The following is a 10990-nucleotide window of genomic DNA, read 5'->3' on the forward strand; positions in this document are numbered from 1 at the left end:
CATGAAATATGGGCATTTCTTGGATTTGATCAGCAAACGCCGCTGACTTTTAAAGTTCTTTGAAGGCTTCTATGTCGGAAGGTCCTTCACAACTTGGCCACCAAAAATGTTTTTGTGGGAAAATCTTGTTATTGGGGGGGAACCCCCTCAGATCTAAGTACATCTTGCCATTCCCACCCAGATCCGCCTCAGGTCCTTTTGAAAATCTACGTGAATGCTGTGGCTTCCTCTGCTCGCCGGCGCCGGCACGTAGGCTACCTTGTGCACTTAAATCTGTCGATTAAGACGTCAATAAAATACGTCAGAGGCTTTGAGCGTCCCGATTGGCGCCTTTAATGATGGTAATGAGAAAAACTGGTGTTCGTAGGAGGGTGGATCTGCACAAACCCGGGTAAACACAATATCAGTGATGTTGGAAGAATACAATGCCATCTTTGATCTAATGCCCACACGCATGCAAGACTAATGAGTCATATCAGACAATAAGTACAAACAGAATCAGTGGAAAGTCTCATTTCTCGGCATAGAAGGTCAGGGGGAGGGGGGGTGGGGGGGGCGCGAGTGGGGACACACAGGAATGTGCCCTCTCTGTTGAGGAAAGAATAGGTAACAAGCTCTAAATACAGCAATGAGTCTTTTCACTTAGACTCAACCAACCAAAACTCTAGCGAGGCAAAATGTTGAAAGAGTAACTTAATACAAAATTAAAAAAAGAAATGGCACAGACCTCAAAACACACAAAGTGGAGAGTCTTGTTTTGTCAGCGACGATTTTTTTCTCTGCGTGGCATTCCTTTCTAATCCGGCAAATGGTCGTTTTCTTTCTTTCCGCACAGAAATTAACAAACGAGAGCTCAAAAGACAAGCAAACACATGAAAGACGGACATGAGAGAGGGAGTGAAAGACATAGAAAAGCAACTTTCCTACAGTACGCAACGCTGCAGATACAGACGTCAGCGCCTACGTCAGATAATTCCACTTGAGTGGCTGAATTTGGCTTTTTGGAGCATTCCTCGACAGGTGGATGCGCGTCCTGAGGCATCCACTGGCAATACCAAGTTCTGTTTAAAAAAGAGAAACCTTATTAACCGGGGTCTTTTGTCGCGTTTCTCTTTGGGGGGGGGGGGCGGCATTCGGTGTGGACCTTGAAACTCAAGTGCGGGAATGTGCGTCATCTCCTGCGCACAATCCTAAAAGGAAAAAAAAAAATAGACGGAGAACAGAGAAGATTGGGGTGGGATTTGGGGTGGCAGTAGCTCAGTCCAACTTGGGTTGGGAACCGGAGGGTCGCTGGTTCAAGTGCCAGTACTGACCAAAGTACAGAGTGTGGATTGGTAGCTGGAGAGATGCCAGTTCAACTCCTGGGCACTGCCAGGTGCTCTTGAGCAAGGCACCGTACCCCCCCAACCGCTCAGGGCGCTGGTCCAGCACTGGCAGCCCACTCACTCTGACATCTCTCCATTTGTGCATGAATAGGTCCTGAGCATGTGTGTGTATTTCAGGCCTGTGTGTAGTGATTTCTAACAAACAGAGTGTAAATTGTAATTTCCCCACTGGGGATCAATAAACAGTATAAATTATAAAAAAAAACATGGGAAAAAAGAAGTGGCTAGAGAATGAAGTACAGGACAAAGGAGGAGAAGGGAGTAAGGAAGAGAAGAGCAGGAGAAATGAGAAGAAACAGCTGGGGATGAGAGGAGGATAAAATTTGCCTGAGAAGAAGTGAGGACAGCTGGGGATGAGGACCAGAATCCGAGCCACACTATAATCCATTTAGCACAAGACGACTCTAAATATTTCTGAAATAATCAGATATTACATTGCGGCAACACCACAAGGCAGCCCCAAGTTAAATATGTGCTTCGCTGACAAACTTCAAGGCGATTTGCGGCCTCAGCGTTGGAAATTGACATAAATTGCAAGTGAAAGAGCAGAGTTGCAGTGATTGTTTGTTGACAGGTGGTTTAAAGGGGCTATTTATTGTGGAAAAGTTGCAGCAATTTGTTAAAAAAAAGAAAGAAAAAAAAATAGACTTCCACGTCATTCTCTGAGAAAAAACGATAAAGTGACAGTGTCGGAAAGACTCTTATTTTGGAAAACATACGAATGTAATTAAAACCAAAAAGTAATTATTGCACGCAGTAAAGTTGTTTCCCCAAACGACTTTCCACCAGTTGAAAAAAAAAGAAAAAATATACTCAATGACAAGATTGGAACAAACAAAAAGGTACTTTTAACAGCTGTTCTGCATGCCGCAGTCTGCACTGCTCAAGGATAAGGCTGGGGATCGAACCTCCGTCCTTTTTGATTATTTAAAACTCAGCTATCGCAAGTTTTTGGAATGATTGGTCAGATTTTTATTCTTAGTTTAATTATTCTTTAAGCAGATATTTCCTGATCTCACTCAAGATATTTGGCAAACTTGCAATGGATGGATGGATGGATGGATGGATGGACATATGGGTGATGGACAGATGGATGGATACTTCACGTATCCCCGGAGGAAAATTCACACGTCACAGCAGCAGTACACGAACAAAAACCACACTGAACAAAGAGTGTATTCTATTCTTTAGCCTTGTGTGGATGCTTTGTGTTAATATCAAACTCTGATACATCTGAGAGGCTTGGTTAATTTTGGACAATTTAAAAAGGGATTTGTGGGAAAATAGGTATTGTTTTGGTATTAGTACCAAAGCACACACATGGTTTTTGCACCGTTATTGAATCAAACGACTCCACTCTGAAAGGCGATAAAGGACAATACATGCACACACCGAAACACTGACCAAAGCTGTCAAATTGCTAAACATGAACAACCTCACCCACCCACTACAAAAAACACACACGGACACACCAACTATCGTGCAACATGTCCATTTGCCATATTAGGTCGATACTTTCCTTACACTTTTATGCTGCTACTGTTTTATGATGCCATCATATATTTGCACATTGAGAAGTGCTCTTATTTTGACTTTCTTTTATATTGTTTTTTAATATCAGGGAGTGCCATCGTATATTCCATTGTGGTGTTGTCTTGCACAGCAGTATACTGACAAAGTTTCTTATCTTGTATCAAAAAGCAATCCGAGATGTACTCAAAGTTCTGCACACTGTACAGCTGTGTTATGTAGTAACATATAAATATCAATTTGGCACTGTATTGAAAAATACTCTGTATTTAATGACTCGGCTCAGGTAATACCTGACTGGGACATCTCCACTATAGATCACTTTTTGGCAGGCAGACGGCAAACCAGAAATGATGGTGTCCAATGGCAGTGAACTGCGGAGCATTATTCGGCAGACAACACACACACACACACACACACACACACACACACACAGTGACTGACACAACGACCTATAACAGTCTATTTTCAGTTTTCCCTGTGATGGTTCAATACACCGGCCCAGCGCGTGCCCTCCGCCACCCCCGCTGCACGCACACGCATGTGTGTGTTCAGTAACTAGATACAGGTAATCAATCTTCTTCCACTTCACAGGCCCAACAATCTGTTTTCTATTAGTGTGTGTGTGTGTGTGTGTGTGTGTGTGTGTGTGTGTGTGTGTGTGTGTGTGTGTGACTACTGAATGCACAGCAGAAGCTCTGAAGTGCTTGTCCATTGCTGAAAGTGAATAAAAGAAAAAAAAAAACAGAAGGAAGGAGGGAGAAAAGTAAATGGAAAGATGAGGAGATGGAAAGACTGCAAAAGAGCGAAGGACGGAGACGGACATTTTGACAGGGAGGCGGAAATGTGATGTGACAGAGTACAGAGAGAAAGAGGGGAATGACAAATGACAGGAGAGTTATAAAAGAAAGGCAAATACATTTGGAGATGTTTCAAAAGTCATCGCCTCTTTCCTTTAATCCTTCTTCTGTATCTCTAGCCCTTCTCTTCTCCTCCTCTCCTCAAAGTTTTCATCCCTCTCCTTCCTTTGACTTTCTTCTACTCCTTTTTCTTTCTGCCCTCTCTTCAGAAAGCTTGTGATACGTTTAAAGGCTTTAGTAGACACCAAAACACTGCACACAATACTCATCATCAAACCGTTTTATCCTTTAAGTTAAAAAAAAACAAAAACAGAGTTAGCACATTCATGCTGGGGTCAATGGGCACCTGCTCGTATTTGATTGGCCACCGCAACAGGACTGGGACTACAAATAATTATTTTCATTATTCAATTAATCACTTATTCCAGGGATCTTCAACAGGGGGTCCTCAGGATCATTGCAGGGGGGCCGCTATCGTTTAATACTTTTTTTTTTCCCCAAAAATAAAATTTCTCTGAAAATAACCAAATTAATCCAACATATTAATAGCAAAGATAAGTCCCTCCCCCCTTTCTGCTAAAGCCCAAAACGGTCTCCTAAGCCCCTCCTCCCACATGGGAGAATGGATGCGTGTGCATGAGCAGTGATTGACACGCAGTTAGACCCCCCCCCCCCCTTCCAAGTCCGAGTCACCAAAGAAAAGTCAAGGTCGAGTCACCATTACCTGAGTTTGAGTCCGAGTCGAGTCTCGAGTCCCCAGTGTTCGAGTCCAAGTCCGAGTCACCAAAGGAAAGTCTGAGACCATTACCTGAGTTTGAGTCGAGTCTCGAGTCCCCAGTGTTCAAGTCCAAGTCGAGTCATCAAGGTTGAGTCTGTGGTGAATTCCAAGACTGCCTACATGTCTCCACTCTGGCATCTTTAAAGAGCTGATATACTATTAAAAGAGGGTCTACATTAAACAAAAATGACACCACCGTCACTATTGCAAAGGGAGTTTATTTACTGACTTTTTTCTAAACAACATTTAGCCGTGCTCTTTCCAGCATTGGCTGTGAAATCCGTGTAGGCGAACTTCAGGATCCGGGGCGCATCTCTCTGCATTTTCCAAATGTGAACATGTAGAGAGAGAAAAAGAGATCCCAAAGACGATGTAAAGTGAGTTAACAGTTAACAATAAACAAGAAGCTTCTCAAGACATTATGACTTCATCTTTTGTTAATACTGTCAGTGAAGTAAAGGGTGTTGCCCCCAAAAGAACATCAGCCCTGGATGGAACGTCTCCCCAGCTGCTTCCCGGCCGGTCTTGGAGCCCGAAACAGGAAACGTGTAACATCTTATATCAAATTTGTATGACCTATTTAGTCAGAAACTTCATCCAACGTCTGAGTCCAAGTACAAGTCATCAGTCCGCGAGTCCAAGTCAAGTCACGAGTCCAGAGAATAGTCTCGACTCGGACTCGAGTGGGACTTGAGTCCGAGTCCAGGACTCGAGTACTCCATCACTGCTTACAGAAATATAATAAACTAGTCTTGCATTGCTAGTCCACACAGCATTCCAGGATGGGAGAAAAACGTGCTCTGGTTTATTGGCATTTCTTTAAACCAATCACAATCGTCTCGGGAAGGAACTTGTCTTGGTGGAACATGTGTACGTTCAAGAGTAGTTTTAGTCGTGCAACAGAAAACTCAGATTGGACAGATAGTCTAGCTAGCAGTCTGGATTTACCCTGCAGAGATCTGAGGAGCAGTTAACCATAGTCCTCATGAATCCACCGTAGTTTAAAATTACAACACAAAGAAAGCGGAAAGGTGACGGACATCCGGCCGAAAAGAGTGACATCCGGCGGAATTTCCGGAGGCACCGGAGCAATGCCGGGAAGTGGAACATCGTGGATATAGACTAGCCTAAAACTGACATTTGGATATTTGACTTGGTAACAAAATGCTTGCTGGAAACGTAACGTTGGGCGTGTCTGTAGGTTAGTGTCAGGATCCCACGGTCTTCCCATTCTTCCTGCTGATTCCTCACGTCTGTATCCTCCTTTGCCTTCATAAAAGCTCAGTTTTTCGGTTTGACAGCCTTTAAAAACTTAAGTTCTGGGCTCTTTATATTGTTGGTAGTGCATCCCGCCACAACAGCAGCTTTTATGCATTTTTCTGTAAACGGAGAGCAGAGAGTTGTTTTCCCCTCCGGTGAGCGTGGCTTTCCGAGGATGACGCGATGCGCTCCGTCTCTACAACAGCCCAGAGCAGGGGGACGAGGTGACGTCATTAAAAAGGTCTCGAAAACCCAAATAAATTCTGGTTACTGTGATGTAATTGACGAGGAATGCAGCGAATTCTCATGTTTGAGAACCGGGAACCTTTTTCTACTCATACTGATCTCATCCTTCATTCACCAGCTTGCCCCTGATCCTCTTCTTCACCTTCCTCTCCTCTTTTCATTTTCCTAGACCACTTCTTTACCATGATGTCCTCACTTCCCTCTTCCCCTTTACTTCCAGTATCTTCCTCCACTATCTTTCTCCTCATCTTGTCGTCCTCTCTCCTCCTTCCATCCGCTATCTTCTATATCATTCCTTCACATGCCCCTTTCTCTTCCTCTCTGGTTCGAACAATCCCATCTCATCTCTTTCTCTTCCCCCGTTTTCTCTCTCCTTCTCTTCCCACTCTCAATCCTCCTTTCCACCCATCTTCCTCCCTGTCTCCTCTTCTTCCTCCTCCTCCTCCTCCTCTTCTTCTCTGGGCATGTGGCAGCAGACAATAGCTCCATTGTGAGCCCTGTGCTCTCCTCCGTCTCCTCCCTCCATCCCCTCCTCCTCCTCCTCCTCCTCCTCCTCCTCCTCCTCTTTCCCAAGATCTATTTATTTTCACATCCTTGGTCGAGTGAGCTGTAACGACGGCCGGGTACAGAGAGTTAGAGCTAATTTAGAACAGAGCACACCAGAGAGACATACTGTCTGAGAGAGAAAGAGATGGAGGGACATGAAAAAAAAAAAAAAAAGACTAAGAAAAAAAGGGTGAAGAGGGACAAAAGGAAAGGAAATCAGAAGTTGTAGTGTGTGGGTCCACATCTCACACACACACACACACACACACACACACACACACACACAGTGAGTGCTCGGAGCCAAACATTTGATACTACAACATAATCCCAGTATCAGTATCAGGACTGCCGGACCACTGCGGTTTCCATAATCTCCCTTGTAATTAGTGGTTAGAGGAGCTAGCGGTGGGCTTCCTCACTGACTGCAAGTGGATTTTCTACGCCTGTGATTCTCAAACTGTGCCCCCCCCCCCCCCCCCTCCCCGTAGGGTTCAGAGTGTGTGGGCGTGAGTGATACGTGGGGACTGTGTGAGGCTCATCTGAAGACAAACTCCTCAAATGCTTTCACTGTACTTTCTCAGTGTTTATGACTCGGATAAAAAGATTTTCTCATCGTGCAGTAGTTTTTGGGGGAGAGCCCAGGTGATCTGTTGACTGTGACTCACATCATCTTCATATCATCAAACCATCCAGTGACCCCTGTGCCCTGTAGGGAAGCATCTGCATTAGGTATGTTTACTATTCAATTTCATTTCAACTCAATTGTATGTATAGTGTCAAATCACAACAGGAGTTATCTCAGGACTCTTTACAGATTGAGCAGGTCTAGACCACACTTTATGATTTACAAAATACCCCAATTTGGTGCGACAGTGGCGAGGAAAAACTTCCCTTTCTACAGACATAAACCTCTGCACACAGAGACACTGATCCAGATATTATATATGTTACAGATATAATATACTATATATTTCTCTAATTGAAATGAATGGGTGAGTGGCAAGAGGAATTTTAGTCACTGGTCAACCATTAGCTGCAATGTTTGGGATCAAGAGTGAGAAATGATCCTCTAGTGACACCTAGAGGACAAAATCAATCCCTAAATCTGCAGTAAGTCTGGATCCGACAGTCTTCTCTCAGTTCAGAAGGTTCAGTTCAGACTGGCCTGAATTAAAGTAGTTTGTCTATTACTGTGTTTTTTTTAAAAGGGTCGTTTTATGCATTATATCCCTGATATTTACTGTGAGCAACGTATAGCTACGTTGATGCTGGGAGCCTTAAATAATGTGGCAATTAACAAATTCTCAGAATTACATCCTTAGAGAGAAATACACTGCAGAACAAGTTGGACACTTGCCATTATGAGGATTTCAAATCATGCATCTCCAGTGGATTCATTTGCTATCGATTAATTGTTTGGTCGATAAATTAGGCCTCTAACTAACGAGTATTCTCCTGGTGAACCTAACGGTGGTATTTGAATAGTAATGTGACTTTTTTAAGCAGTTCTGTTGACTGGGATTTCATTCCCTAACCCAGTGGTTCTCAAACTTTTTTCAATAATGTACCCCTTTTGAATTGTTTCTTTAAGCCAAGTACCCCCTGACCAACGCTAATCATTTTTGGTAGGAAAAAAAAGTCTATATAAAGAGGAACAGCGCTGTCAGCGATAGATTTACTAAACAACAGTCTTGTAACTGAAATTTTTTAATTAGCAATTAAATGCTAATGAGAAAAGGAGACAACAACTGTAAAAAAGACAAAACCTTGGAAAAAGATAGTAGAAAGAAGGAAGGAAGTAAGGCAAGAATAGGTCGAAAATAGTATCAAAAACAGTGACATAACTTTGAAAAAAGCGAGAAACTTTTAAAAAGTAGGACAGTAAAAGGAAGGAAGGCAAGAATAGGTCCAAAGGAGGAGACATAAATGTCACATTTCTGGTAGGAAAAAAAAAAAAAGTCTACATAAAGAGAAACAATGTTCTGGACCTGTTCTGGGCCTTGTAACTATTAAACATTTTGTTAAATATCTGACGTACACGTACCCCCATTTGAGAAACACTGCCCTAACCCATTCTGAGCCAGGAAAAACCCTGTATAAAATAGTTAAATATGTCCATCCCAGTTTCTCAAAGTCCAAGGTGATGTCTTTAAATGTCATGTCTTGTTTTGTCCAAAACCCAAAAAGATATTCAGGTTAATATGATATGAAAACAGAAAAAAAAAGCAGGAAATCTACATATTTGAGAGGCTGAAAATGGCATTTTTGATTAATCGATTATCAAACTAAAATATATAATAATATTCACCAAGATTTGTATCCAAAGTGCTTTACAATGTGGCGCTCATGCACCCATTCACACGCCGATGAAGCTACCATGCGGGGGACCGGTCTCACCATCTGTGGGTTCAGCCGAGGATCAAACCCTGTGATCAGTGGACGACCCTCTATATCTCCAGAGCCACAACCTCCCCCAAAATTTGATACTGAGGTGGGGAGAGAAATGTGTGCAGAAAGAGTGGAACCAAATGTAACAAAGGTCCCGGGGCACACCAGCGTCTTAGATCATCCATCTAATGTCCCCATTCAGTATTTTACTAATTGTGAAAAATCCACAATTTTTAACAGCGGAAGTCGTGATTAGAACATATATACGACACAACAGCCACTTTTCTCCGAGTCGCCATCCGCTCATCTGTCTGTCGTCGAGCGCTCCTTCCTCATTCCCTTCCCAACCCTTCATCCTGTAATTCCCACGGCGCAACATTCCCCTAAATAATGGAGGCACACAAATAAACAGGGAGGCCTCACTTTGAGCTATGGCTACCACAAGAGAACACAGAACACACAAACAGACACGCTCGTATATAACTTCCTTGGCCTTGGAAAACAGAAAAACAATTAGGTAAGTGCTGAAAAGCGGGGTCTCTGTGTGCGAGTGTGTGTGCATGTTCATTGACAAGCCACGGCATCTCTTGCAGCGCCTACATGCTTGTTTACTGGCAGTGAAACCACAAAGAGAGAGAGAGAGAGAGAGACACACACACACACACACACACACACACACACAGGCTGCTTCTGATTAACAGACAGTGAGAGAGACATGATGGAGAACAAAAAACAACTGTGGTATGAGGGAAGATAGACAAGCCAGTAATAGTCCTTATCAACAAATTCACACACACACACACTTATTTGAAAGATTATCTATGAACACTGAAAACAAGAGAAAAACAAGATGACGGACTTTGTTGTCTGAACTCAGACCACAAGTAGTTTGTATTGATCAGCTTTTAACAGTTTTGTGTTCAGCATTGTGGGTAACGTAGGCGCCAGATTTGACATGAAAAATGAATGTGTGGAATAAAAAAAGACTGCTCGGATTTTGATCCTTTTCTTTGTCTTTTTTTTAATTTATTTTTTTAAAACTGTCCAACGTGAGTCTGAAAATGTTACACAACGCAATGCCAAATCTTTGGAGTACTCTATTAACCACATATCAGTTCTATATGTTGCATTTGTACCTGCTTGATGGCGGTCTCTCCTATCTTGTCAGAGTGTTTCCGGATGCTCTCCAGGAAGTCTCTCAGCTGCGTCATCGCCGTGTCCCGGATCTGTATCCTCAGTTTGGGGATGTTTTCCGCCATAATTGAGCAGAAGCGGTACTGACCCGCCCTGGGAAGACACGTGTGCTCCAGCTGCTCCAACGTCCGCAGCGCGGGGTAGTACCTATCACACACAAGAATAAAAAAAAAAGATTTTAAAAAGGGAACGCTTGATTTATTTCATTCAATCATACAGTCTTTGCTTTCTTATGAACTTAAACTTCAGATTTATGGGTTGTAGCCCAGCTCTATTTTAATGAACTAACCATTTCAATATGAAAATAAAGGCTTTTTAACTTTTTTGCAAGAAGAGTGCCTTGGATCTGTCTTTTTTTTTTACTTTTGTGTTCCCTTCCAAAGACCACCTTCATGATTTGTTTAAACTTCTGAGCACTCCAGACCTTTTTTTTCTTCTAAACTTTCAGATTCAGGTAAGAAGAAACTTGGCCAATGCCAAATTTTAGGACTGTGCAGATTGGCGAATAAACCTGCGAGTTTCTGGTTACGGGCGAGGATACTTCAAAACTAACAAGACACACGGCGATAAAACAATGTCCTGGGTGTCAGATGCATGACTTAAAAAAGCCAGCAGAAACACACAAAGATAAACACATCTAACAGCACACACACACACACACACACACACACAATACACTCGGATACACCTCAGGGATTTTTGGCAATACAATATCTCCCAAACGCACGCACGCACGCACATACACACACACACACACACAAGCACGCACGCACACGTTCTCTCGAGTAGCAGTCGTTGTTGGC

The 10990-nt window shown here is 42.9% G+C and overlaps 1 protein-coding gene across 5 annotated transcripts in view; it reads right to left on the bottom strand.

The window, feature by feature from the left end:
* Nucleotides 1-10990, bottom strand: part of exoc6b (exocyst complex component 6B) — a 133906-nt gene that overhangs the window by 92358 nt on the left and 30558 nt on the right. For all 5 annotated transcript variants that reach the window (XM_031304105.2, XM_031304104.2, XM_031304103.2 and 2 more), the window contains exon 6: nt 10130-10334. In XM_031304105.2, the coding sequence (XP_031159965.1) occupies nt 10130-10334 (205 nt within the window). The remainder of the gene's footprint in view (nt 1-10129; nt 10335-10990) is intronic.

Source organism: Sander lucioperca, chromosome 17 (genome assembly GCF_008315115.2).
Source record: "Sander lucioperca isolate FBNREF2018 chromosome 17, SLUC_FBN_1.2, whole genome shotgun sequence".
Classification (NCBI taxonomy): domain Eukaryota; kingdom Metazoa; phylum Chordata; class Actinopteri; order Perciformes; family Percidae; genus Sander; species Sander lucioperca.